The 25,203-nt window shown below is 33.9% G+C and overlaps 1 protein-coding gene across 2 annotated transcripts in view; it reads left to right on the forward strand.

The window, feature by feature from the left end:
• LOC111063980 (thyrostimulin beta-5 subunit-like) overlaps positions 1 to 24,002 on the forward strand; it is a 42,754-nt gene extending 18,752 nt beyond the window's left edge. For both annotated transcript variants that reach the window (XM_039428854.1, XM_039428853.1), the window contains 3 exons: positions 2,819 to 3,027; positions 18,554 to 18,750; positions 23,371 to 24,002. In XM_039428854.1, the coding sequence (XP_039284788.1) occupies positions 2,836 to 3,027; positions 18,554 to 18,750; positions 23,371 to 23,383 (402 nt within the window). In that variant the 5' untranslated portion in view covers positions 2,819 to 2,835 and the 3' untranslated portion in view covers positions 23,384 to 24,002. The remainder of the gene's footprint in view (positions 1 to 2,818; positions 3,028 to 18,553; positions 18,751 to 23,370) is intronic.
• Positions 24,003 to 25,203: the final 1,201 nt, after the last annotated feature.

Below are 25,203 nucleotides of genomic sequence, written 5' to 3' on the forward strand. Positions count from 1 at the left end.
TTGTGGGGTTTGGAAATTATTCAACATCTGGAATAGGTTTCCAGAACCAAAACCAAAAATAGTTCGATATTCAAATAATTTATTATCAGAGCCAAAATAATGTGATAGTTGCGGAAAATTTGGCTGAACACCATACCTATTGACTTGATGAGCTCTTAGAAAAGCAATGAGAAATATTATACGTGAAGAATATCTCCCGAATATTCTGAATAATGAAATACTACATGAAATTGAAGAGAATTTGAAGCTCTTTGAGCTAATCTCATAACACGGATTTTTTTCAATCAATCGTTAAAAAGCTATAAGTCCAAAAAGATGAGAAATCGGAGCCTGAATCGTGTTTCTTGAAAATGTAATGCCTTCGAAAGCTCATACCCAGAAAACTAAAACTTGTAGGATAATTTGTAAGCTCCAATTTTGTATTGGACAAAAATTTCCAAAAGACGCTTATTGTTTGAGATTATGCAAAAAACAAAAATATGGTACTTTCAAACCACCTCCACCCCCTCAGGACAGGGGGTAGGAGTGAGGACTTTTGAAATGTTTATCCCCTTACTATAATTTAGGAGCTGCGGGGTTGAAAATTGTGTTCCAAAATTTTCCCTCTACACCTTTTTTGAGCATTCGTTGCCTGGACTATAGAGAATTATGTAGAGTTTTATCATACGAAAATAATGACCCAATAATTAAACTTTTTTGAAAAATTGATATAATGAGTTTTGGAATGACCCACCTCAAATATAAATATATTAAGAACAGAAATTAATGAACTCAAACACAGAAATGAATATAATATATTTATATATAGTAAATATAAATATATACATAAATACCCAGTTACTACAATGGTCAGATCACATTGAGCGTTTCCTCAACCGGTTTTTCAGGCGCTAACCCAATCAGCAAATAGGAGTGCTTACACGGTGCAGTACTTGATCAAAAAACAATGCAACTCGGTCCCCGCGCACAGGCACAGCCCATGCGGGGACCTTCCTCCTATTTAACAGTTATTTGTGTTAACAGCAATAATAGTTATCAATGTTTATTAATTCAACAGTCACAGTTTTGTTAATCATGATCATGTATTTTTAGAAATATTTTACATACATTAGAATATTAACATAGGGTACTAGACTCATAGTCAGTCATGTTATTATTCTGTGAATATTTTGAGTTTTATTGCTGTTATATCATGTATTGTGTTTTTGTTTTTGAGGAATAAACAGTTTGATTTGATTTGCTTCCTGCCCTGCCGACTCCAAAATGATTTACCTAAATTTCCTGCAATCAATCTAAACTTGAAGATTTTATTGAAATTCATAAAGCATGCTGGAATCTATTCATTGATTCGCATTAACTGTGAAGCACTCACGCAAATTTGAAGTAACAAACAGGAATATCAAGAATAATTACTGATTTGAAAAATTCTGACGAAGTTATAGAAAATAAATATAAATATATTAAGAACAGAAATGAATAAACTTAAAGACAAAAATGAATATAATATATTTATATATTAAATATAAATATATACATAAATACCCACAACAAGTTACTACAAGGGTCAGTTCACATTGAGCGTTTCCTCAACCGGTTTTTCAGGCGCTAACCCAATCAGCAAATAGGAGTGCTCACATGGTGCAGTACTTGATCAAAATACAATGCAACTCGGTCCCCGCGCATAGGCACAGCCCATGCGGGGACCTTCCTCCTATTTAACAGTTATTTGTGTTAACAGCAATAATAGTTATCAATGTTTATTAATTTAATTCAACAGTCACAGTTTTGTTAATCATGATCATGTATTTTTTGAAATATTTTATATATATTAGAATATTAACATAGGGTACTAGACTCATAGTCAGTCATGTTATTATTCTGTGAATATTTTGAGTTTTATTGCTGTTATATCATGTATTGTGTTTTTGTTTTTGAGGAGTAAACAGTTTGATTTGATCTGCTTCCTGCCCTGCCGACTCCAAAATGATTTACCTAAATTTCCTGCAATCAATCTAAACTTGAAGATTTTATTGAAATTCATAAAGCATGCTGGAATCTATTCATTGATTCGCATTAACTGTGAAGCACTCACGCAAATTTGAAGTAACAAACAGGAATATCAAGAATAATTACTGATTTGAAAAATTCTGACGAAGTTATAGAAAATAAATATAAATATATTAAGAACAGAAATGAATAAACTTAAAGACAAAATGAATATAATATATTTATATATTAAATATAAATATATACATAAATACCCACAACAAGTTACTACAAGGGTCAGATCACATTGAGCGTTTCCTCAACCGGTTTTTCAGGCGCTAACCCAATCAGTAAATAGGAGTGCTTACACGGTGCAGTACTTGATCAAAATACAATGCAACTCGGTCCCCGCGCATAGGCACAGCCCATGCGGGGACCTTCCTCCTATTTAACAGTTATTTGTGTTAACAGCAAGAATAGTTATCAATGTTTATTAATTTAATTCAACAGTCACAGTTTTGTTAATCATGATCATGTATTTTTTGAAATATTTTATATATATTAGAATATTAACATAGGGTACTAGACTCATAGTCAGTCATGTTATTATTCTGTGAATATTTTGAGTTTTATTGCTGTTATATCATGTATTGTGTTTTTGTTTTTGAGGAGTAAACAGTTTGATTTGATCTGCTTCCTGCCCTGCCGACTCCAAAAACGCAATCTGAAAGCATTTGTAAAATGCTTGATATGGTATGGCCCTAATACCAACAACAAATCGAATTCCTGATTTATTGTATTTGATTTTGTATTTTTGATTGTTGTGTGGCAGGTGCGGGCGGCGGGAAGATGTTGCTAGAGACAGTGTGTCTGATGTGGCTGGCAGTGAGCGTTGCCTCCCAACAGGTAGACCCCTCGAGCACACTGGACTGCCACCGGCGGGTCTACAACCACAAGGTGTCCAAGGCGGACTCGCAAGGTCGCCTCTGTTGGGACACCATCAGTGTCATGAGCTGCTGGGGGCGATGCGACTCCAATGAGGTCGGTACCGACTCATCAATAAACCATAAGGCCCATGTTATACGAGCGCTAATGTCGCGGCGTTCTCAGCGTCGCGTTAACTGGTTACTATCTTAACTGGTTAAATGGCTAACTGGTTAACTGTATATTAACTAATGGTTAACTAATGGTTAACTGGTACTGTAACTGGTTAAATGGTTACCTTCCATAGTGCGCGCCAACAACGCTGTGTATAACTTGGTTCAGGCTGTGCAAAGGCTAAAAAGAAACCTTTCTACTGGTGACATTTTTTGAAGTTTTTCGATTTGTAAACTATCACAGAGAAGAGGAATGATCTCTCACTTTGTGATACTATCAAGCTATCAAAATAAAAAAGCTTTCTCGGGGAAAAAATTTTCTCCAATCATTACTTTTTGAGATATGGGTGCTGTTGATTTAAATATATGTCAGCTGTCAGCTGAATAGTGTGTTGTGTTTTTTCTGGCTCTAAATTTTGTGAAATTACGCAGAAATTTTTCAGTCAATGGTAAATTGCGTTTAATATCTTTCTTTTTTATTATGTTTTTTAACCGTCAAAATTTAAAATTCTTAGTTTTTATTGTTTTTGACTGAAAATGGACTAAATTTTAGAAAAATGTGAAATCATAACCCTATTTCGGACTTTTAAAATGTTATTTAAATTTGGGAGAGAAATAATACAAGGAGTATCCTTATTTTTTCTCTCCCAAACAGTGCTTCTTTGTAAAAACAATAAATAAATAAAGTTTAAATTTTTGGGGCAGGTCATTTCAAATTTGATAAGAGATAAATTAATGAAATTTCGAGGATACTTCATGGTATTTTTGATTGTATAAAACAATTTTTTCAGATCATATTAATTTTTGAGAAAGTTATTCAATTCACCAAAAATGACCAAAAATAAGTTTTAATTGAGTTATTTTTGGTAAATTGCATAACTTTCTCAAAAATTGATATTATCTGCAAATTTTTGTTTTATGCTCTCAAACAAGCTTGCATATTTCGGCCATATCATGTGGAATGTGGAAAAATACGGCCTGCTGAAATCCGTTCTCAAAGAAAATATCTATGGCAGAAGAGGGGACAAGGAAGAAGGAGAATATCATGGCTGAACAACCTGCGGACCTGGTTCTCCAAGACTATATCAGAACTTTTCAGGATGGCTGTAAATAAGATATTATCCATAGTAAGGCTGATCACCAATATTCGGAACGAATAGGCACTAGCAGAAGAAGAAGCAATCAACAATACCATGAAGAATTTTATCCTCGAAATTTCATTGATTATCGAATTTGGAATAACCTGTCCCAAAAATGTAAACTTTATGTGCTCATATCTCAAAATAGTATAATTCGCACCTAGAGCAGAAAATGAGATTTTTCCGGCTCGAAATCGGTTTTCAAGTCCGAGGCCGTGGGCCGAGGACTAGAAAGGATTGAGAGCCAGAAAAAACATTTTTGCCTGTGGTGCGAACGCTATTTTTCGCTACACACAAAAATAAATAATATATATATATGAGAATAGTTTTGTTTACTAAGCACTTCCGAAAGCAGAAGTGGAAGGTGATAGTTCTAGCAAATCTGAGGTAATCTGAATATCAGGAAATTGTCCAAGTATTTTTATTTTCCATTCTGATTTGTCTAAATAACCTAAAAGATGATGTTCAATTATGTGGGAGGTTAAGTTTATACTTTTTTATTCATTCAAATTACAATGAGATGATATTATTATAAATGTTTTAATTATTGAATAATGAACACAAATAATGAAAAGTTTTTTGATCAGCCGAAAAGAAACCTGTTCTGACGTCAGACGAGAGTCGTCTGCAAACAATGTCTTTCAGATCTACGTAGGGACTGGAAAACAGCTGCTTTCTGTGCAGTGTGGCGAAAAGTAATGATCGGAGACAATTTTTTTTTCCCGATAAAACATTTTCGATTTAATAGGTTGATAGTATACAAATCGAAAAATTTTCAAAAATTTCTCCAGTAGAATGTTTTTTTTAGCCTTTGCACAGACTAATTCACAAATCATAATCACAAGTCATATAGATATGACTGGGCAAAAGCAACCGGTCAAGCCCAAAATTGTTCTACTCCCAAATTTTGTAAATAGTAAAATTTTCAAAAGATAGGTTTTATTTTCAATGCTAAACAATTGAGTCCAATTATAAGTCTGTAGAAGAGAATCTGAATGAAGAATAACCAGCTTGGTTATTTTGAAATTGAAAGGATGAAGTACTGAATAGACAACAGAATGCATCTACGCACTTATTAACGTATTAACACATTAGCATATAGACATATTCTACGCAATCGTGCACTCAACATTTAAATTAATTTTTTAAAGAAATCATTTCCAAAATTACGATTGCACATTGAATTATTTTTAAATTATTAACTCTGTTACAATAACTGCCACAGATATTTGATAACACTGCTGCGATAGGTACCGTTTTCCCTATTAAATATTCTTCTCTAGAATCGAAATCTTTTATTTTCACTAGTATCTGGAACCACTCTTCCATCAATGATTCCCATCTATTCACTTTTTCATTCATCCATCTAACATCTCTCCATAAAAATTCAACAGAAGTGTCCATTTTCAAAACTATCCCATCTCTCTGAAGGTGAAGGTTGACGAGTTCGTCAATCTATTTTTCACAAAACAAGAGAAAATTTCAGAGTTCCTCTTCAGCATTCGTGAATGATAGCTGTAAACCTGAAAACTCAGTGTTGCTGAGAGGTAGAGGTACCAGTGGTGAGTGGTGGCACTCATCATTAATCATTCATTGTGAAAATATAGTCCGCGGCGCAGAAATTGGTCCGTTTCTCACGCTTCGGGTGAATTCTATCCCAGTTGAATATATTGTTGTTATGATATTGTGTTAATCCTGTAAGCGCTCGGACCTTTGTGATATTCAGAAAATGTGAAATGTGTGGTGGAAAATCCAGGCTTGTGCTGATCCATTGTACTCGGGAAAGACAACTGACAGAATTCGGGGTGCAAGCTTCCAGTCCACACAGGAACTGATTATTTGCTCACAGTTGTGTGCTGACGACATCTGATTAAGGAGCGGTTTCTAATTGAATTACTCCTTTGTGTAGCTGACAAATAACTGAATGACCTTTTCCCACATCTTGACCACAGGAAAAATAAGGAATAATGATGAAAAATACATAAATTTACCATGCTTTGAAAACTTACAGAAACAATATTTTATCCTCAACAAACAAAAGAAAACTTAGAATTCAAGATTTAGTAATCACAAATTACTAAAAACACCGGAAGAACACCTTGATCAAATTTTATAGAGCCATGGCGATACCCACTTTGACTTACGGAAGTGAAGCATGGGTGCTGACAAGGAAGCTTGAATCAAGAATACAGTCAGCAGAGATGCGATTCCTTAGACAAGTCAAAGGATGCACAAGAGAGGATCGGATTCGGAATGAAAATATAAGAAGAGAATGTGATGTCCAACCAGTGTTGGGTTTGATAAAAACATATAGAAATAAGTGGTCAGATCATGTCCTTAGAATGCATGAAGACCGTTTCCCATTGAATGCCCTACTCCACAAGCCAATAGGCAGAAGAAGTATTGGTAGACCGGGGGAGAGATGGACGCCGGAACAGGCTTGAAAAGCCTAATCCATGACGATGATGATGATGATGATGAGTAATCACAAAGTCAAAATGAATAAGGATCTACTTTGGGGCCACTTCTGTTCATTATTTACGTGAATGATCCCATAGTTGAGAATGATATTGTATCTATCAATGTATGAATAAATAAATGATATTCTTTGTACTTTTCTCAGTGCCTTGACACTTGCATGTAGCAATGTAAGTTTTGAGCTCAGATTGATAAAGTAATTTCGTAAGTTTGAATCAGGAAGTGTGATCGATTACAGAGCCAAAGAAAGGATGCTGAATACTTCAAGCATGGCAGTGAGGCGCTGAAAGTAAACTGTTACATCGTTTTCAGCTGAAAAACTTGTAGAAGTCAAGCAGGATTTGAATAAAATAGCTGCCTTCATTTCGAAGTTGAGGAGTTTCTTTGCTGCGAAGTTCATTCCTTCTCTTACTTACACCTTACAATATTGACGTTCTCACATAGTGAAAATATTTAATTGGGAGGTTTCTGAAACTTTAGTAATTTTTCAGAAAATAAAAAATGCTGTACGGTACTAAAGAGAGAAAATCCAATGAAAAAGTTGAGATAGTAAAAAAATTAACCATTTAATAAGATGGAAACTCCATAAGAAGCAATGAATCTAATAATAGAATGAGATCGAATACATTGAAAATAAGAAAATATCACATACTAATACCATCCATTTGAGTACATGCATCAGTGCATTTTACATTCCCAATAGCCCCGAAAATTCAACCTCCCTGGTCCACTTTGATCAGCATGACTAATAAAATGCATCATAATAGAAATAATTATTCCAATCAACGTTATCAGAAATAAGGATTCTTATGGAAAAGCTGCTTTTGAACTACTATTCTATAGGTTCTCACATTTACAATTATTAAGGCTACAAAAAAAGAGAATATAAAGGTACTGTGATATTGTTTGATAGAATAGTGCTCTCGATAGTATGTATGGAATATTTCATTATTTTGTTCAAGATGAGGAGTATAAAACTATAAAAATATGAGCTAATTGTGAATAAGTTGTAGTGTCACTATCTTCCCGTAAGTGACTCCCCAGCAACCAAAAGTCAATCTTCTTCTCTTAGTTATTGTTACGTCAATGGTAGTGACAAGAAGTTGATAGCGAAGTGCAGTGTATGGACAGAGAAGCATTCTAGCGAAGAAAGGCAGAGCTTACTCGTAACACCAGAGAAACTGAGTAGTAGGAGTGTAATAAGTAGTATTAAAGAATAAGAAGTTCTAATCTTTCTTATCTTTATCTATTTCATAGAAGTTCATGCTATTCAGAGCAATACCGATTGACGAATGAAATGTAGCTTCAATAGCCTGGAACCCACTTATATTTTTATCATGAGCCATGAAACTATGAACTTTCACTTCTAAGATACTCTAATAAGTTTCTAATGTACCACTATTTTCATGACGTTCTATACGTAATTACAAAATATGAATTTATATGTGAGAATTGGAGCATTGCGGTGTACTACTCACAAGAGAGTAGTTTAGTGATGAGCATTATTTTGTAAGCTGGAAACCACCCCAATGCAGTCGACACAAGAACAGTCCGCACACACGCACAGTCACGCTCGCGAGCAAACAGTAGGACGCCGGTGCCAAACTGAAGTGTGACGCTGTGTGTAATTAGACCATTACAAGCTAAGCTTCCAGTCTCCTTTATCTCTATCATGCACGCGCTTTAAAACTGTGTCTGTCGGAAATTTGAAGATACGAGCTCGTTTCAGCGACCACATTCTAAAATCCAATTCGAAGTTGATATTTTCATGTACGAGCATTTCGTTTGCAGATTGAAAATTGTGGACTAATCCCCATGTGACATTATTAATTGAGCCGTAACAGTGACAAATTCCCACTGACTCATTCTCTCCAACTTTATCTGTTAAAACTCTGGCCACCGTGATAACAGACGGAAGTAGAACTCTATTGGTAGAACGAGTGTTATATTATCATGTTCAAAGGGAAATATGAGTTCTCCAATTGATTTGTATGTTCCACTCACTGTAAGCATTATAAATGATTTGGAGTATCCCCTATCCTCACCATCAACCCCTGTTTATACCTTAACTACTATTATTCCCAATGATCATTAATTTTATTGTCGAATTGTAAAAATCAGTTCATCCTTTGAAAAAATCACAATTATAATGAAGATGAATCGCGATATGGTGTTTAATCAATGATTATAATATAATATATTGTAGTAATATATATATAATTTAATATAAAATAATATATATAATAGTTGGTAGGCCTTATATAGTTTTTCATTCAATAATGTATGATTCTAGGAGAACTAGAACGTTAACTAGAGTTGGGGAGGGAAGAAAATTATTATGCCTAGGGGTGCCAAATTGCTAAATCCGGACTTGTAAATAAATGTACACCTCAATATTCCAATTTTCTAATAAACATTGAATGTATGCCGAATAATACTGTTTTGAATCGTAAATAGATCATAATATTACCCTTTTAAAACTATACATTGCAAAAAATGAATAAACTAATACTTTGAAGTAGAATATTGAAGGATTCCTTGAATAGTTCATGATTATTGGCAAGATTTTTTATACTGATCAATTCAATAGATTAATACAATTTCCAAAAAGGGATATCATTCCTGACAAATATGTTTTGAGAAAAATTTAATAGAACTGGAGCTTATGAATCCCGAATTCTATAGTCAGCTAGACTTGGAGAGAATAAAATTTTATAACATACTATACTCTCTGGTCAGACTAGCAACATTATTTTTCAACTAATAATGAGGATACAAACATTGTCACATGTACTAGCTTCACGTCTCTGTAGAATTTGATTGATTATTGATCTGTACTCCCAAATAAATAATGGGGGTTTCCTCTCCTAGTATATGCAACGATTCTCCAAAATCCTTTTTTTTGCGAGAAACGCTTTGCAATACAAATAAGGTTGACTGTCGTTAGAAGTCCAGTGGGAGCGCTTTTGCAGGAAGTAGCACTTTGTACATGAGTGTTATTTCTTCAAAAGGCCATTCCCCCTTCATTATAAAGGAGACGTCTTATATAACAAGGCTGATAGAATAATAATCCTGTAAATCCTATCAAAATACACACAAATAATGCCGTTGGTAGAGAGGCCAGTTTCGGGCACGTCTCCTATCCGATGATATTTTATTGAAGTGAGGGGAAATAATCTGAAAATTGATTTTCCCTTAGGCTACCACCTCGTCCACGATCTCAAAATAACCTGTTACCGGTATTCATTGCAAGCATTATGAAACCAATTTCCTTGCATCCAAATCACTCGTTAATTTTCTACCGTGTCAAATCGATGTTCTGACTGTATACAATCCAGGGGTTTCCATAGAAGATAGAATCGAGTCGTGATAGAAAGGACTAAAAATCCATCCAATAGAGAATATTTCCATTTCATTTAGATCTAAGAATTTCATTGATGGACAACGCACATTGTGATCTACGGAGATTCAACCTCTCTGTAATACATTTAAATGAATATAACTAAATAAACTTATAATTTAACTAATGTACATTATAAGAGCATTAGAATGAATGATTCAGTTGGAGCATGGATGATATTATTAGCTAATATTAGTGTATTTTTATACAAGCTTTATACGTGAGAAAGAGAGATTTAAAGAAACAAACTGAAGGAATAAGTGAGGAGTTTTTCAGGCGAAGATAACGGTAAAAACAAGCAAACTGGAGAACAAAGCGTGCTAATGAGGTAAGAACTGACGTCATGTAGCTCTGAACGAGATGTTGTTGCACGAATCTCTATCATTGCATTCTTATGATGTGAAAATCTGTCCAATAAAAATGAATAATTTCCAATAGTAATTTGTAGAATATCCTATTCAAGAGTATCTTATGTCTTCGATCAATATTCACTAAATTGATAAAGCTGTATTGGCTATTATAATAATATCGCCTGGTATTGGCCATTATAATAATATTGTCTGACTTTATCATAATAATATTGGCCATAAGCCTGGTTGAGGGCTGTTCGGTACACTTTTTTCTATTATTTAAATTGGATAATCTTTTTCAATATAATTGTCAAGATCATTATAAGAGTCAGAAAAAGTGTCAACTGAAATTTTTAAGTGGTCCAATAAGCGAGTTATGGGTTGTTGAAGTGCTAACTTTCCAGATTCCGTTTTCTTTCCAGATCATGAACGCTTTCGACTATATTATTAGATCTTCTCTTAAAAATTCCAAAAATGTATCTTTCCAAACTATAACATTTTATTCCCCATATCTTTCATAAATAAAATGTAACATTTTTTTATATTTTCGATAACTTGTCTATTTTGGCATTAATCGCGAAAAAACGCATACTATTAGAACAAAGCCAATGATATTAAATGAATGTATTAAAAAAACTCCAATGGAAAATTCGAAACCGTTTATGATCTGGAAAGAAAACGGAGTTTAGCACTTCAACAACCCATAACTCGCTTATTAGACCACTTAAAAATTCCAGTTGCCACTTTTTCTCACTCTTATAATGATCTCAATGATTATATTGAAAAAGATTATCCAATTTAAATAAAAATAAAAAGGTGTACCGAACAGCCAACAGGATATTCGTATAGAATAAAGGAGCCCTGCCTATTCTTGAGTGGGTGGAATAGGCAAGGATCAATAATCTTATAGTATTTGTATCACATTGCTTGCTTGTAAGATGAAATATGGAATCATTTGATCATTTCTCAATAGAGAGAATATAATAAAAGTTTGTGATTACGCGTAATATCACCAAGAATAGCACATAAAAATAGTTCCTTCTCTCACACACTAATCATTAATCGATAATAGATGATAACCGGGAAACTCTGGGGCTGATTTCCACAGCAAGCAGTTTCCACTGGGCCTATTTCTTATTTGGTCTGAATTATGTTTTCTTCCAAGAAAATATCATTTCCCGATTGGAGAACTATTAGTTTAGAGTCTTCAAAGGCAAGTAGTTTAGATTGTTTCTTCAGATTTCCCTGAAGTCTGTAATCAATTCTAAAGAATATGCAATTTGGTAGAACTCAAATGAGATTAACATGCTGATAGGTGTTGCTACATTCATTAAGTTACTACTCTCATGAATGAGTGAATTTAAGAAGTATACCGTATATTGTTAGTGACATAAATGACTTTAGAAACACTTTCATTACATTCTTGATATTTGCCAGACCAGCATAATGACCTATCCTCAGGTCACTTATTACTTATTCTTCTTTGAATAATAACCCTCTTCCTAAGGTTTATATTCTATAAAACTTGAAATATTATGGTGGTTGACCGGAAAATGTCCTCCATTCTTTGTTTTCTGCATCACTGGAGAATAATATTTGATATATCATGATCCCATGGCTGGTGTCATGCCAGTTCAATATTGATTAGCTCTCTATTGAAATCCAATTCTCAGTTGCCGTAGTAATTGAAGTGGTTGATGAAATGATGTCTATCACTTTCCTTTGTAACTGAACTACTTAATGAGATCCATGAATCCATAGGTTTTGAATTAATGGATTAATGATCCATAGGTTTTGATCAATAAAACCTATTCTCTCTTTATTCTTTATTTGTTTATACAATAAGTACATTTTCGAAATGATAGGGAGTGGAAAAATGAGGTAACCTTGTGACATTCCTCTCCCAAATTTAGGTAATGTACCACATAGTCCGAAATAGGTTGAGTCTATTCTATTCTATTCCTATTCTATTCCTATTCTATTCTATTCCTATTCTATTCTATTCCTATTCTATTCTATTCCTATTCTATTCTAACGATTCAGATTTGTTCTGATGGAATAACTTTTCCAAGACCAGATTGGTAGACCATTATTAATGACAAATTGGGTTTCCAGGAAACTTGTTGGGAAAAATGACAGTGTTGTATCTTCCCTTGAGTGGATAAGACCTGTAATTGTTGGTTACTTTTCTAATTTGAGAGAGTGGAGTGGTGTTGTGTGTCACGTGATACGAAACGAATACTTGTTTGCAGGCTGGAAAGTTGTATTCTTTTTCCAGTAGTTGCTGCCCAATCTAATAAAATAGCTTGAATGAAACCAGGCTCCGTCTGAGCAGCACATTGATCCAAGCTTTTAAAATGTCTCCATTATCCTTGAATGAGGAACCTAATAGCTTATACTCTGTACAGAATATTTGTGAGAAATTGCAGTCTTGCAAGAAATCCTCCTTATTGTATTGAATATTATATATCTTATTTATTTTTTTAAAAATAAATTCTTGACCTCCAACAATATCATGATAATACAAGAAGAAACACCCTTATGATAACAATGAATTGGACCATTACCCTGTACAGAATTATTGTGAGAAGTTACAGTCTTGCAAAAAATCCTCCTTATTGTATTGAATATTATACCCCACATTTATTATGTAAAAATAGACTCTTGACCTCCTAAAATATCATATACTAGAAGAACGTTCACCCTTATGATTACAATGAATTGGACCATAATAAAATTACAAAAATCGACATATTATGGTGCCATGTAATGCAGTACATATAACAGGAGTATTCAATAGTTTATTCTATTAATTTCTGTTGCTACTTCTTCCCTGTGCTATTCCACGATACCTACCTTATTGTGATACTTGTTGAAGAATAGCACTGAACATAATAAAATACAGGTCACAATCTACAGTATTCCAGTAAGAGGATAGTCAGGGGTGTCCAAGCACTGGAATACCCCCCCGCTTATACGAAACATTTTTTCCAGTAGTCATTAAAACACTGCAAAACTTTTCAATGATATCAATAATGACATTGAACCGGGGTATGGTTAGGTTAGGTTACCTAATATTTATTATGATATGGAAGATTCATGATTATTAAGAAAGGATTAAATTGACCCTAGAAAATTGATTTTTAAGTACCCACCCAATATAATTTCAAGGACGCAGTCTGCGACCAAACTCCCACACACCTATCCCTGGGATAGTGATAGCGGAAGAGTAAAAAATGTTGTTGACATTATTTGATTGTGCTACAATATAGTTCTCATGAGTTCCCTAATTTTCCTGTTCATCCATGTTTCAAGAAGAATTGAAATATGTTTTGCTTCCGAGTCTGCTTCTGTTAGCTTCATCCTGTTGGGGAAAATTAGTTCATTGGAAATAATAATAATAATAATAATAATAATAATAATAATAATAATAATAATAATAATAATAATAATTTATTTGCCAAAAACAAAATTACATTATAAAACTTACTATAATTTAAATTATACAATACAATTCGAATCTAAATCGAATCAGAATCATGAACATCCTCCCATTTAGACGCCAAATAAACTTTGAATGGATTCAATATTTATCTGAGCTATCATTCCATCCATATCTGATATTTGAATATCCTTCATTCAGACGCCAAATAACCTTTGGGTGGATTCAATATTTATTGAATTCAGTTTATCAGAGATTGACAATGATGTAATAACCGAAACCGGTCTTTCTAAGTATCAATAAATCAGTGGTTTTTGACAATTTCTTAGTCTTTTTCATTCAAGATTCAATATTTATCTGAGCTATCGGATCTTTTGCTGTGTGTTTTCATGAATGAAGTAGAGCTCCATTTATAAGAACATTCTTTCATGCTTCATAATCATGGAAACGTTTTATAAATTATAAGTATTGAGATGTTATTCCAAGGATAGTATTCGAGGTCCTCTTTCGGTGAGACCCCTAAAAATGCACACACTCATTAGTTCTTCATCGAATCCTGGTGAATAATTCGATTACAGGGAATGTAGTGTGCAGTAGTAAATTTTTGATGACTTGGTTACTTCCCTCTATGAACCGGCAATAATCACATCTCTTAAAATTAGGCTTGAGCAAAGGGGAACTATAATTGGTCTACACTTTGAATGGAGAAGGCATGCATCAGAGTGCTTACCCAACTCATACCATACGACAGTAAACTCCATTATACAAGCCTAAGTGGAGCATGGATACATGTCCTTCCTCTTTGATATCAAATGATGTTACCAGGCATCTGATCTTGGAGTTAAATTGTACAGAATACAACTAAAGACTATTATAATGCCCGGGAGTCTGTTATTATACTTACAACTAGTAAAGACAATGATCAATGTTATTGTAATATTGCGTGAATAGCTTATAAGATTAATGGACGATTATCAAAAAGCAAGGTGGAAAAAGAATTTCCTCCTTCTATAACTGAAGGTGCTCACACTGCAGAAATTTCATTCTTCCACTGGAGTCACACTCTCATTAATGAATCGAAAACATCGGTATAACGTTTACATTACGCTTTAAAAAAATGTAATAATAATTTATTAATGAGGATTACAATTTCAAACATCATACAATCCTTTTATCTTTCTAGATTTATTGATATAGCATAGCTCTTCTACAATATTCAAATTATACATTCATAAAGTATATCCATTTCCAAACCAAATCAAATGTAATCTAGCCATGATGCTGCCATGGAGATTTCCAACACAAAAACTTTGAACCATTGTACAGATCAAGTTAGATGGTCAACTTACTTTTTCAAGATATAACAGGATAACATTGGGAAGGTATAGAGAAAAAATTGTACCGTCTTATCATACAGCAGACTGCTAATTTTTGGGTGTTTGATCACAAAGACTGCCTGTCCTTTATGCGACGACGAATGATTTCAGCTGTCTGTCTTCAATTTCGATTCCAACTTGTACTTCTATACTAAACGGAGTAAGCTGAAAAGTTCTATTCAATCATATTATAATCACAAGTTGTGAATATCAAAATCATTTAAACAGCTCATAAGCGAGTTTTTCAGCCCAGGGAGCTCACTAGTTTGATCACGGTTAAATTAAATAGCCTTTTAAGCCAGTTACATAACATCGTATTTTGAACGTACGATTTATGCCATCCTTATAAATCAGATTGAACAGAACTTGACAAACATCATCTGTTTGAAATCTTCTGTTCAATGTTATTGGATCAATAAGGACGGCAAAAAATCTATGTGTGTGTAACTAACCTTACGTTTAACCGGGAGAAAGAGGTATTCTACGTGAAATTACGAGTTATTAATGAATAGGAGTTTGACTGGGGAGTTAGTCTCAGAAATGATATGTAGTGAACAGTTCAACCCAGTAGCTTGCGACACCTACCGGCAGAATTGAGAACAACCCTAGTAGGTGATACAATCTACCAATCAGGAGAGAGAATGGGAGCTTGGAGGCGTGGCTTACAGTCATTGGTCCGTTACTCATAAGTCATGATTTCGGTATTCTGTATCATTCGCTCTATCACTCACACTCCTTCTCTCTTGAAGAAGAGTGTTAAAAATGGGAAGGATATTCTTGGGAATCATTTTCAAAAATTGGCACATTCCGTACTCATTACACATACATAGTTAAATTATGCACAGTCAATCAGTAGAGTAATATATTATCATGAGCAAATTCTCCAGCTTAATTTAATGAACGAGTAATTAGTTATTTAATGAACTAGTAGTTGGTGTGTTCTTACTGATGACTAGAGCAGCCTTGAGACTATCTGTCCTTTATGCACCGACACTGTAACATTCAGTAAGATCTACTTCAAATTGTCAGCATCAATAGAATTTATGTTATTTTTAATGATATCTTGTTTATTTGAACCACCGTATTTCTTGTTCTACAGTTCGTATATTCTTGTTCACAGTTTCAGGTAAATCTCAATGTAATATACTGAACAAATTCAAGTGTGTTTTCCTTTTCCTGTGCGTCTGTTTTCAGTTTTCCTTGGGAGAGGAAAAGCGTAACACAGCTGACGAGTGGAAAGTGTCAGATCGATGGTTGACGCAGGAGTGTTGTTGAAACGGCTCCTTTCTTCTCACGGGAATAGTCTTGATTGGATACAATTTCATCACCTCTATGGAAGCGAGTTGCTTACCAAGATTATTCGGATGGAAGCGAAAGCCTGACTGTAGTCAATATGATAACCTGATTCTCGGTTCACATTCGCCTGGAACTGAACCGATCTCTCGGCTCGCAGGTCCCTCAATCACGTGTACAATGTCGCTTTGCTCGAAATGACTTTGAAAGTTCTATAAACTTGAAGCTAGTCTTGTTTGTGATCAATTTCGGCTTCGCCAGCCACCTACTAACGTTGTTGGTGGTTGTTGCAACGGTCTACTTAGTGTCTACCAGCTCATAACACCAACAATAACTCATTTCCTGCTTGATCACTTCAGACTAGAGGTACTCGCATACATTTGGCAAACATTGATTTCATTGAGCCGTACATATGAAGCTCGATTGAGTGGTTGTTCTCCATCCTACTATCCTGATGTAAAGGATTTTTCCAATTGCTTTTGAAATTTCTGTTCAATTAGCTCCCACTATTTGAATGAAGATTTCATAAGCTCATGAAAGAATAGAATTCTCCAGACATTAATTCATTGATTTATATGCATATTGCGTATGAATTAGATGGTGTCCTTATATTCTATGTTTATCGAATGCTAATTATTTGTTTTAGAACATGGATGAATTTGATTCAGATTGTTTGTTTGGGCTTACCGTGGAAGAATAACTGATATTGAAGATGTTTTAAGAGGTTCAATTGCTCATGTTCCATTTCACACTAAGGCTTTCACAAGTCATTCAATGTAGTTGGAAAACACAAAATTTGAGGAGATTTGACAAAACATATTATTGTCCGATATGATGAAGTGATATTACAAATATCACTGATTCGGACTGTACCAATAAATATATTCTACAAAATCATTCATCCTCGATCATAATAATTATGATCGAGGATGAATGATTATTATCATATGATAATTATTATCATTACAAATGCAGAGATGTACGATTTTCAATCTTATGCGTTCCATTCCTAAAATATCCCTTATGATATGAGCTTGATTCTAAAATGTTATATTCAGGGCTCGTATCCAAAGGGTTTTATTATAATTATCTCCAATGTCCGGTTTCACCAAGGTGGGTCGGAACATTTGAAGATGCGGGCAGCCAGGAACACTTTACAAGTGTGCACTCAAGTTAGTACTGATAGTAACTATTGCCAAGGAAATCATATTATAATTTATTATTATTAAACGAAAATACCAATTGAATGCTGTGAATCAGCCCGAAGACTTTTAATCGAATTTCCATCTCGCTGTTCACCCTTTTGTCAATATTTGCGGTAGCAGAAGTCTTCTGTGTGATTCACAGCATTTAATCGGTACTTTCGTTTAATAATAATTATTCATTAATTAGCATCTGAACAAATGCAATTTCCAATTATTTCCATCTGTAAATCATTATTATGTTCCAGTGATTGCAAATAGTAAACGGTACCTGATTTGACCATGTTCGAATGTCTTGAACAAGCTTGGCGAAACCGGGCAAAATAGAGTCTTTTTTTCTATTCAATCATGTTGAAAACAATGGATAAGTGCACCCAATCATTATTCATTGCCTGAACATTAACCATTGGTTAATCATTATACTCCGTACAAATTAACATCTGACTTGGAAGAACATGCGGCGCAGAAAAATGGATGGAGATCAGCCAATTACAGTGAAGGATAGAGTCATAGGTAGAAGCGCAGTTGCCAATTTGTCGATTAGAGTCAGTCGAGTGAAGGATCCCAGACAGGAAACTCCATAAGTTTAACAAGAGCGCTTGAATACTCACGAGAAATTAGAGGAATACTGGCCGGTTAGAACGGTAACTTCGCAGCCGTTGTATCCCTACCTCTGTATGCCTTCTCTGCTGCGCATGTCCCTCCCAAGTATGAAGTTAATTTGTACAGAGTATAGTGGTAGGCCTACTTTATTTCAGCATTATTGCTAGCGACAATGTTCTATGCGCAGATATCTGACTGGCGATTCCCCTACAAGAGGAGCTTCCACCCGGTCTGCCTGTTCGATTCGAGGGAGATCGCGGTGGCGAAACTGTCCAACTGCGACCCCGATGTGGAGCCCGGCACAGAGCTCTACCAGTTCCAGCAGGCACTCTCTTGTCGCTGTCTCGTCTGCAAATCATCCGAAGCTTCCTGCGAAGGTTTAAGGTACCGACCTGTTCCTGCTGGCTAGATAGCTGTTCAAAATACTTCAAACATGATGGACTGTTACTAGTTGAATATTTTCCATTTTAAACCTTCCCTTTTCCAATAATTTACGAAATTGTCGTTGTATATTACTCCTTCCTATACTTATATCAATGTGATTCAAGTTACCATGTTCCAGTCAATCAAGAGTGAATTTTTCCTCAATACAAAAGCAGTTCATGAATTGTTCCTATTTAATTGTAATCACTTAAAAATTTCATCATAGAGAAAAGATCGAATAAGAATAGCTGATCTTTTCTTCATGATTCTATTGACTTAAATTCTATTATTTTTGTTTTGTCAGAGATCAAAGACCTGAATATTTTTGTGAATTTATGTGTGTGTGTGTGTTTATGTATTTGCCATACGCTAATAATAATAATAATAATATTTTTGTCACTACTTATTTTATTGGGTGGTTGAAGAGGTTGATACATGGGATGTTTATAATAATTTGCGAGATTATTCATTACTAGAATGAAGTAAAGGGTTCCAATGTCTTCATGATTTGAAGATATTAACCATTTCCCATTAACTAAAATCTAAAATAGGGTGTCTGATTTAAGTAAGAATTGTAAATCTATTCAAGGGTTAACTTCCTCCTATTAAAACTGATCTAAGGCTTACATCTAATTATCTTTGGCTTCTTTAATGATACAACTGATATCAGAGAGAAATCATTGTTATGCAACTTTTAATTTTTCAGTTAAACGCAACTGTAATTTAACTTAACCAACTGTAACTTTTATTATTAATCCATCCAAATTTAAAATTGTTTGTTTTATTCTAATTTATATTTTAGATTGTGATTTGGTGTAGAAATTTGAATGGACATAACCTATAATATTTGGACAATTTAAAACTAAATTAGGAAATTGAAGAAGTTTTAGACAATAGCCTGTTTTTTCTTTTCCGATTCTTGTATTTTTTTGCTAACCTTATAAATAAATAAATAAATAAATAATTCCGATCTCCAAACAAAACAAAAACCAATTTGTCTGATGTTTCTGTTGGTACTACTTGAGAATGTGATATACTTGAATTCTATAATATTTTTATTAATTGTTATATTATTATTAGTGTTATTAAGAAGAAGAAGAAGATTATTAGTGTTATTAAGAGTTACATTTTCTGAATCTATTGGATGGTTGTGATGTCATTTACAGTTGGTGAATATGATCTCGAATCTAGTACTAAAACTTTTCAATAATCATTCTGTTGCTGAATCGTGGATTGATCAAATGTGCATGGAAAAAATCATACAGTACATTCCATTTTACGAAAATTAGATCCTTTTGTAGCTTACAATTTGAGAACTCCGATTCAAGAGGAGTTTGGAATATGACATTCTGATGGTTTCTGATACTTATATTATTATTATCCTACAAGGATTAATTTTTTCAATATTCTGATTATACAATTTTGATAGATTATTCAAATGCAAATCAATTTATACCAAACACAGTTTGGTATAATTCTTATATTTCTCGTACTATGCAGTTATAATAGAAGAGGAGAAACTCATTTTGATTCATTAATAGAGGGAATTCAAAAGTAGAAAAGGATCCACAAGTTCTGGAAAATGTTTTCCAATTTCGATGTAACTTTATTCCAGTTACTGAAACTTTTTTTCTGGGGATAGTGAGAAATATTTCAGGAATATAATCCAATTCCTTCCACAACAAATACGTTGTTAGGAGAGTGAGGAAATCGTTCTCCAATCATATTCTATTGTATCCGATCTTGGATTTGGTGGTGTCTCCAGTATAGTCTGAGATACGGAAGAATACTTTGGGAGAAAATGGAGGCAAAACTCTCAACAATGGGATTGATTTATTACTATTTCACATCACTTACTGTCAATTCGTCTACACTGAATATCATGTGGAAATTCAAGAGAACAGTGTTACCGAAATAGAGGAAAGATTTATTTATCATTTACAATCAACTTAAGGATGAATGAAAAGCAGGGATGAAACTCCTGTATCTAGTTCCATATAAAGAGTATCAAAGGCTTTAAGAGAGTAGTGTTACAGGTACTAATTGTTTTGTATTTTTTATTCACGTATCAGCTTTAGGCTTCTATGTGATAGGAAGTTGAACATAAACATACTCGTATAACAGACTTAAGATTTCTTGCGAACCAATAGGATGTGCTTAAGAGGTTCATGAAGACTTATCCAATCCTTGGATAATAAAACTATTCTATATCCTTTTAATATTTCTATGTGCTGTCTTCTATATGGGGAAATTAATGATCTTCGTTCCTGAAGAATCTTTTTCCAATTATATTTAGGATAAATACTATAAATTCTATGTATTAACATTGGGTACTATTCTGTGATAAACATCCAAAGGTATCAGAAAATAGAGTGATCATTCTCTCTTCGTCTTTTGAGCTTGGAGTGAGGTATATTGCAGTAGAATGCTATTCATTATTCAAAATGTAGCTAATAAAAGTTGCTGGTCAATGTCTAAAATATTTTAACTGAGAATGAATTAGGTTCGAAATAGTGGCAATTATAATTTGCTCTCGATCAAAAAAATGAAATGTATCCAATAATATATGTATTTTCTTCTTTATTGAACCTAAGTGGAATTCGTATAGACTACTTTTGTTGGAATGAACCATTATGGTTGTAGCTTGTTTGATAATAATGATTATATAAGAATAATATCAACTCTATCATAATCATAAATATGAGTGGATATTATTCTCCCAACTACCGGATAGAAAACTATTGCACCAGTGACATTTTCGAGTCAAGTTCCTGAAAGAGCTAAATGGAATTTTCAGCAGTAAAGTATGAATAATTTTCAAAAATGTTCTGTCTACTAGTTTGCAGAAGTGGCTGAATAGATTGGAAATAGCTTGCGAGTGATTATATCTAATCTGATAAGCTACAAAGTATTTAGTTGTGTTGCAATCAATTAAATTCTCAAGTACAGATTCTTTCTACAATTTTTCTCTTCACCAGTTTTTATGATTCGAACTCTTCAGTTCATAAAATCTTAGAAAAATGGTTGAAACTTATTATTATATAAAATCAACCACTCAGAGTCTATGAGGTTTCATTGCAGGTTTTTTCCCATGCAAGGTTTCCAATGAAATCAATTAAAAATAATGTATCTGATATGCTCGGCAATTTACAGTTTTCCACTTATTTTTATTGCTCTATTCACACTATTTTTATATATATATATATATATATATATATATATATATATATATATATATATATATATATATATATATATAATATATATAGTAATTTGTACTTCACCTTCTATGTTATGTTTTACAATAATATTCTTTACAGGCATGGATAATACTTCTAAAATTCTCAAGGTATCTCTGAAGGAGTGACCTGGTATTCTACAAGCTAAATCAAATTATTTTCCCTAGTGAGATTCTGCCTGCCTATTTTCTCTCATGTTCCCCACAAATTTTGATATTCTGGTGGAAGACATTATATCTTAAAAACGAGATCGATTGAAAATGAAATGATCGTATGTACTGGTAAGATTTTATGTAAAGTACACTATAGTGAGGTACACGTTATAATGGCAGTATTTGATTAACATTGGTGTTGCTATCCTTGTCTATCATTCGGCAAAGCAGATAGTGCTATCGTACTACAGCTCCGCAAGGTTGCCAAATCCGTTTTCAGCAATGTATAAATATTATTAATTACGGCAGACAATCGGCAAAGCTGTTCTACTATCTTTATCCACTGCCATTATAACGTGGACCTCACTATAGCTTTAACCAGTAACAGTAAGTAGTTTATTGCTTCAGAATATAAATAATATAAGAATAAACTAGGGGTATTCACAATGTTGTTTTAGCCAGCTAAAGGTGCGTACAGATATACGCGCCTCGAACATGAGCAATTCACTTTTAATCAGCTGATGCCAAGCTTTTTATATCTGTATCTTACCGTTTCTGTAAAAATACAGTTATAGTCAGCTGAATAAAAGTGAATTGCTCATGTTCGCGGCGCGTATATCTGTACGCAACTTAAATTGATATTTGACAACAACTCTGGATTGTGAACGCCCCATCTAGAACCATCTGCTATCAGCTAACTGCAGTAGCGATCTCAGCGGATAATTTGTGTAACTTGAATTTAGTTTGAAAAATTAAGATTAGAAACATATGGCTGCCTTTTAAAAGAGATAGCTAGAGTTAGCGGACTCAAATCTGTGCTATCTGCTATCTCGTCTGTTAATTTTTTTCTAACGTACCACTATAGCATTGAGTTAACACAGACTTAGTAAATAGCTCGACTTAGCCAGCTAACTACAACATTGTGAATACCCCTATTATTCGTGAATTTTCAAGGTGAGAGAGAATCGGGAGGTTTTGTTCTCAAGCTTGTATGATGTTGCCGGGGTCACTTTACTTCAGAAGGACGCCCTGAATTCCTTTTCATACTCTAGCTTTATCGTTTTGATATTTTTGTACTATCTATTGTTCTCACTTTTGTTGTAACTAACAAGTATTTTTTGCAGGCATGGTTGACTCTACTATATTAATCATCACTTCAACTTTCTAACACACTTTGTATTCTGTTGTAGGGAGTCAAATTGATCGGAAGAATTAGTGAATGAGACTGCAGCACCTTCAGCACTCAAGCACTACCTGTGCACTACTCACACTATTTACTCTCCACTCACTCTCTCTCTCACTCTCCACCGATGCTTGCTGCCTGAACTTTATTCTCCCTCTTTTTCTCACTTGTAGTTCTCCCTCACAACCCTTCATCAGCTCGATCTTCACTTGTTTACACGCAAACTCGCAACACAGCGCACCATTTGAAGTTACACTGATACGCAAACTCATGCCACTGATATAGCTATACATAACGTTGGTCTGTTGCCGATTATAAGCACCCCACGTCTGTTTGATTTTCTAGTTGACTGTGCAGCCGGCTCACATTTCAAGCGTTAACGAATACAATGCATGCGTAGTGCTCCGAAATTCGAGCAATCACATTGGCATGACTTTATATTCTGGATTATTCTCAATTATCTCCTGTTAAATTGAGTTACAATAGTTAACCCCGAGCGTTGAAAATATGAGGAATTTCGACTGCATGCTCAGTCGTTATTTGCGAATTTTACACTGTACTACGAAATCGAACGAGCATTGTTAGGTTTTGATTGCATCTACCAGATTGTGATATCTTTGAAAAAACACATTCCAATTTTAAAAAACAAGATTTGACTTGATTAAACCTCCAACAGAACTCTAGAACAATCAATAAAGCAAGATTAGTTTCTAAAGTGTGTTCGAGACCTGATGCACCCATTATTATGCCCAAGACATTTGTTTCTTTTTCCCTTGTGTGAAAAGGAACAATGTTGAAGTTGATCCCCAAAACAGAAACATTTCTATATTCTGTACATTATATATATTAAACAGAATCTATAGAATAATTCGACTTTGAAATCAATCAAGGTCCTGGAAGCTCATTCCATCCATAGTTCAAGAACAGTAATCAGAGTGTTTACACTAACAATTATATTTGGATTTTGGAACTACAATTTGGATTTTTATTGAATTTTGATTTCAATAAAAGTTTTTGAAAAACTTTGCAAGTACAACATCTACTCAAGAAGCAAGTACTCAATCCCATCAAGTTCTTACTCTTACAATAATTACTCAATTGCCATTCAAAGTATTCTTTGGCGAGGAAAGGTCAAAGTTTGATAGTTGAAATTTTCACTAAAATAGAATGTCCTGACAAGTTTAGAACTCATGAATGCAGTAAAAACGTTACGATTGGATGTGTGCATTCCAATCTCGATAAGAGAAACATAATTGATGAACATTTTAGAGTTAATTGATTGAGTGAAGGAGTTGGAAGAACATTTTAGAGTTAACTGATTGAGGAAAGAAGAAGGATTAAAGTAAGTTGAGTAAAAAATTTTACATAATATTTTTCTGCAAGGAAAGTCTACCTCTTGACCACATTTTAGCTGTGAATGTTTATGAAATGGAGATTCAATCATCTACTAGTTCCTGAACAGTATCTCTCTATTGATTTGTTATTCTAGTAAAGTATCACTACCAAAGGAATATTCTTGATCAGTTGTTTCAAGTGGACCATCGTGAGTGAATCATCATGTCCGTAGCGAAAGATTCATTGATTACACATTGCACTGATGCAGTTGCTGATGCCTCTAATATTATTTTAGAACGAGTCAATATCATCATAAAAATAGAACTGGGTTAAATGTTACTTCCATTACAATCATTCATTCGATCCTCACATCATTATTATCAGTAATATTTTCACTTACAAATTCTAAGTTTAGTGTAGATACACGATATCAATGCATGAGAACTGTACTGTAGTCATCTAGCACATGACATAACTTCCATATAGAATTCCTGATTGTTATTTC

The sequence above is a fragment of the Nilaparvata lugens genome, chromosome 5, assembly GCF_014356525.2.
Source record: "Nilaparvata lugens isolate BPH chromosome 5, ASM1435652v1, whole genome shotgun sequence".
NCBI classification, from domain to species: Eukaryota; Metazoa; Arthropoda; class Insecta; order Hemiptera; family Delphacidae; genus Nilaparvata; species Nilaparvata lugens.